Genomic DNA, 2,848 nt, shown 5'->3' with positions numbered 1-2,848 from the left:
TTTCCCTACTCAAGCTCCTTGTGTTATGAGACGCTGAAGCAGCAGGCAGTTCTGAATGCAATCACGTTACAGAAATTAGGGTCACTTTTAAACTGTTCTTTTACCCGCTGTGTGATCAATACGAATCCGAGCAGTGATAACGTGTGGTTGTCAGCTTTGCTCACTGCCTAAAAATGCACTTTATTTCTTCTCTCACAGGAGTACCTGGACCTCAGTGGACCTCTCGAGCAGTACTCACCTAGTTACCCTGACACGAGGAGTTCGTGTTCTTCAGGTGATGACTCTGTTTTCTCTCCCGATCCGATGCCTTACGAACCTTGTCTTCCCAAGTACCAACACATGAATGGGAGTGTTAAAACATGAAAAGAAATCACGTGGAGGAATAAGGAAAGAAGAACATCAAGCTACCTACCATATACAACAGAATCTCTTTTCTCCGGGACCTTAATGTTTCTGCTTGTACATAGGAAATATGGGAAAAAAAGAAAAAAAAAAAAAGAAAACTTGGAGGAAAGCAGTGTCAGAACCTACGTAAAGAATCTCATCCTTTGCAACTTTGAAATATTCCCAACCAAGAAGAATGTTTATGAGCTGTGTCTAGGTACCCATTGCTATCAATTTTCTGGCTTCCTGTAAGCTGCAACAGACTTTGTTTGTACAATGGACCAGTTGGACTTGAGGCAAACTCTGGGTCTGCCTTTCTTGTTTATTTTGTAATATTTGGAGAAAATATATGTTGGCACACACTTACAGAGCACAAATGCAGTATATAGGTGCTGGATGTATGTAAATATATTCAAAATATGTATAAATATATATTATATATATTTACAATGAATTATTTTTTGTATTGATTTAAAAATGGATGTCCCAATCCACCTAGCAGATTAGTCTCTTTTTTAACAGCTATTTGCTAAATGCTGTTCTTACACAGAATTTCTTAATTTTCACCATCCAAAGGTGGAAAATACTTTTGCTTTCAGGGAAAATGGTATATCATTAATTTATTAACTAATTGGTAATGTACAAAACAGTTAATCGTTTATAGGGTTGTTGTGTTTTTGTAATTTAAATGGCATTTCTATGCAGGCAGCACAGAGAACTAGTAGATATATTGCTCAGACTTTACTAGTTTTCAGATCTTTAAAAAAAAATTATTTACAATATATAACTAATTTGGGGGAATTAAACTTTTGATTTATTTGTGTTAAAAACTGCGGTGTCAGACGATTATTCTTATCAAAGCCAAACCTTTTAACAAGAAAGTCTTTTATACTCAATACCCGTCGCTTCGGCAATTTAACTCTTTGGCAGTGTTTCCCGTGGCCAAAAAGCAGAATCGTTAAAGAGGGTTCCTAAAGTAGGGCAAGACATGAATTTGTCTCTAACCATAGCAGGACGTACTGCTCTAAAAGGAGCTGAGCTTCTACCCTGGCTTGCACATGCATCGAATTAACCACAGTTCTCTTCCCCGAGCTGGATAATCGGTTCCAGATCTTTTGGCCTGGATCTTTTAGACTATGCCTCTGTTGTAACTTCAGCTAAAAAGAGAGGAGTTGTTTATAATGACAATTTGCCATAGGAATATCAGCATCTTTTTACGGGATTAATTCATGCTGACTCCAGTATTTCCTTCTGATCCATTCCATAACAGTAGGTATAGCACTGGCCTTTGCTAAAATATCATTGTTGTATGTGTCTTTTTATGGAAGTCTCGTGTTTTCACTTTCAGATCACTCACACTGATGTGGCCATGCAATATGAATGCAGATTACGCTGTTTCATGTGGTGGGGTTTTGGTTTGGTTTTGGTTTTTGTTTTTTTTAAAAAAAATAAAAATAAAATTTGGGTAAAAGAAGTATTAAAATCTGTTAACTTTTGTACTGACAATAAAATGTTTCTACAGATATTAATGTTCAAATTACAAAATAAATGTCATGCAGCTTATTTTTCCTAATCCTTTGTGTCATACAAAATGGTTTCCTGAACATCAAGTGGTGGAACACGTCCAGAAATGCTTCCTTTTGCCCTTATCGTAGATCCTACATTACAAAGCAGTTCTTTCAGCAGTAATACTTTTGCCTCTGTCCTATAGCACGTCTGCTCATTAATAACACGGGAGATTTGAGTAAACGTACGTACAGTCTGCGGTGTTTGTGGGGCGGGCTGCTATTTGCTGGAAAATGGTTTGAAGTGTTCATAGTGTAGACATAAAATATTCTCTCTTTGTTTAGTCTGGCTGTGTCCTTAACTTAGTGAGGTTTCTCGTTCATATTGGAGAGGTTGGAGGACCATGTGTGTGGAAGATTTTTAAAAAAACAAGAGATGGAAAGACACAGTCATCATGGAAAGAGTATAAAAGTTGGGGTTTTTTTGTTTAATCTTGTTTTTTTAAAAACAGAAGGAAGATACACCAAAATAGGTTGTGCTTCAGACAGAAACGAGATCTTTATAGTCACATTACTGCTGCAGGTTAGCCAAGAAAAGGGTTGTTCAACCTGGTCTTCACCACATGCAGTAAAAGTGCTCCAGACACCAAAGTATTCTTTGGTTTCTTTTTGTCTCTTTCTGCTTTGACCAGAAAATCCTCTCCCAGTCCCAAGAAACTTTCTAAAACAGTGCCTGTTAGAAACTGGTGGTTTCCAGTGAAGATTTATCTGATTGAACAAATTCCCGCTGGCTTTCCTAAAAACTAACAATTCCCTTCCCATGACATCTATTGCTATGAGCAGCAGTGGTAGCTGCTGTCTGACAGAAACCACAATGTTCCTAATGACACGTGTCTGGTTTTAAGTTTCTCTTAAAGGGTATTGGAAGATCTTGAGTCTTGCTCTGCTCATATTGAAGT

At 37.4% G+C, this 2,848-nt stretch overlaps 1 protein-coding gene across 1 annotated transcript in view; it reads left to right on the top strand.

The window, feature by feature from the left end:
- The window catches only part of LOC104545680 (fibroblast growth factor receptor 2), a 16,869-nt gene extending 16,391 nt beyond the window's left edge, over positions 1-478 (top strand). The window contains exon 9 of the mRNA XM_010190875.1: positions 199-478. Within this exon, the coding sequence (XP_010189177.1) occupies positions 199-363 (165 nt within the window). The 3' untranslated portion in view covers positions 364-478. The remainder of the gene's footprint in view (positions 1-198) is intronic.
- The last annotated feature ends 2,370 nt before the right edge of the window (positions 479-2,848 follow it).

The sequence above is a fragment of the Mesitornis unicolor genome, unplaced genomic scaffold (genome assembly GCF_000695765.1).
Source record: "Mesitornis unicolor isolate BGI_N332 unplaced genomic scaffold, ASM69576v1 scaffold9448, whole genome shotgun sequence".
NCBI lineage: Eukaryota > Metazoa > Chordata > Aves > Mesitornithiformes > Mesitornithidae > Mesitornis > Mesitornis unicolor.
The sequence above is the reverse complement of the archived record's forward strand: the minus strand, read 5'-3'. Positions and strand labels throughout refer to the sequence as shown.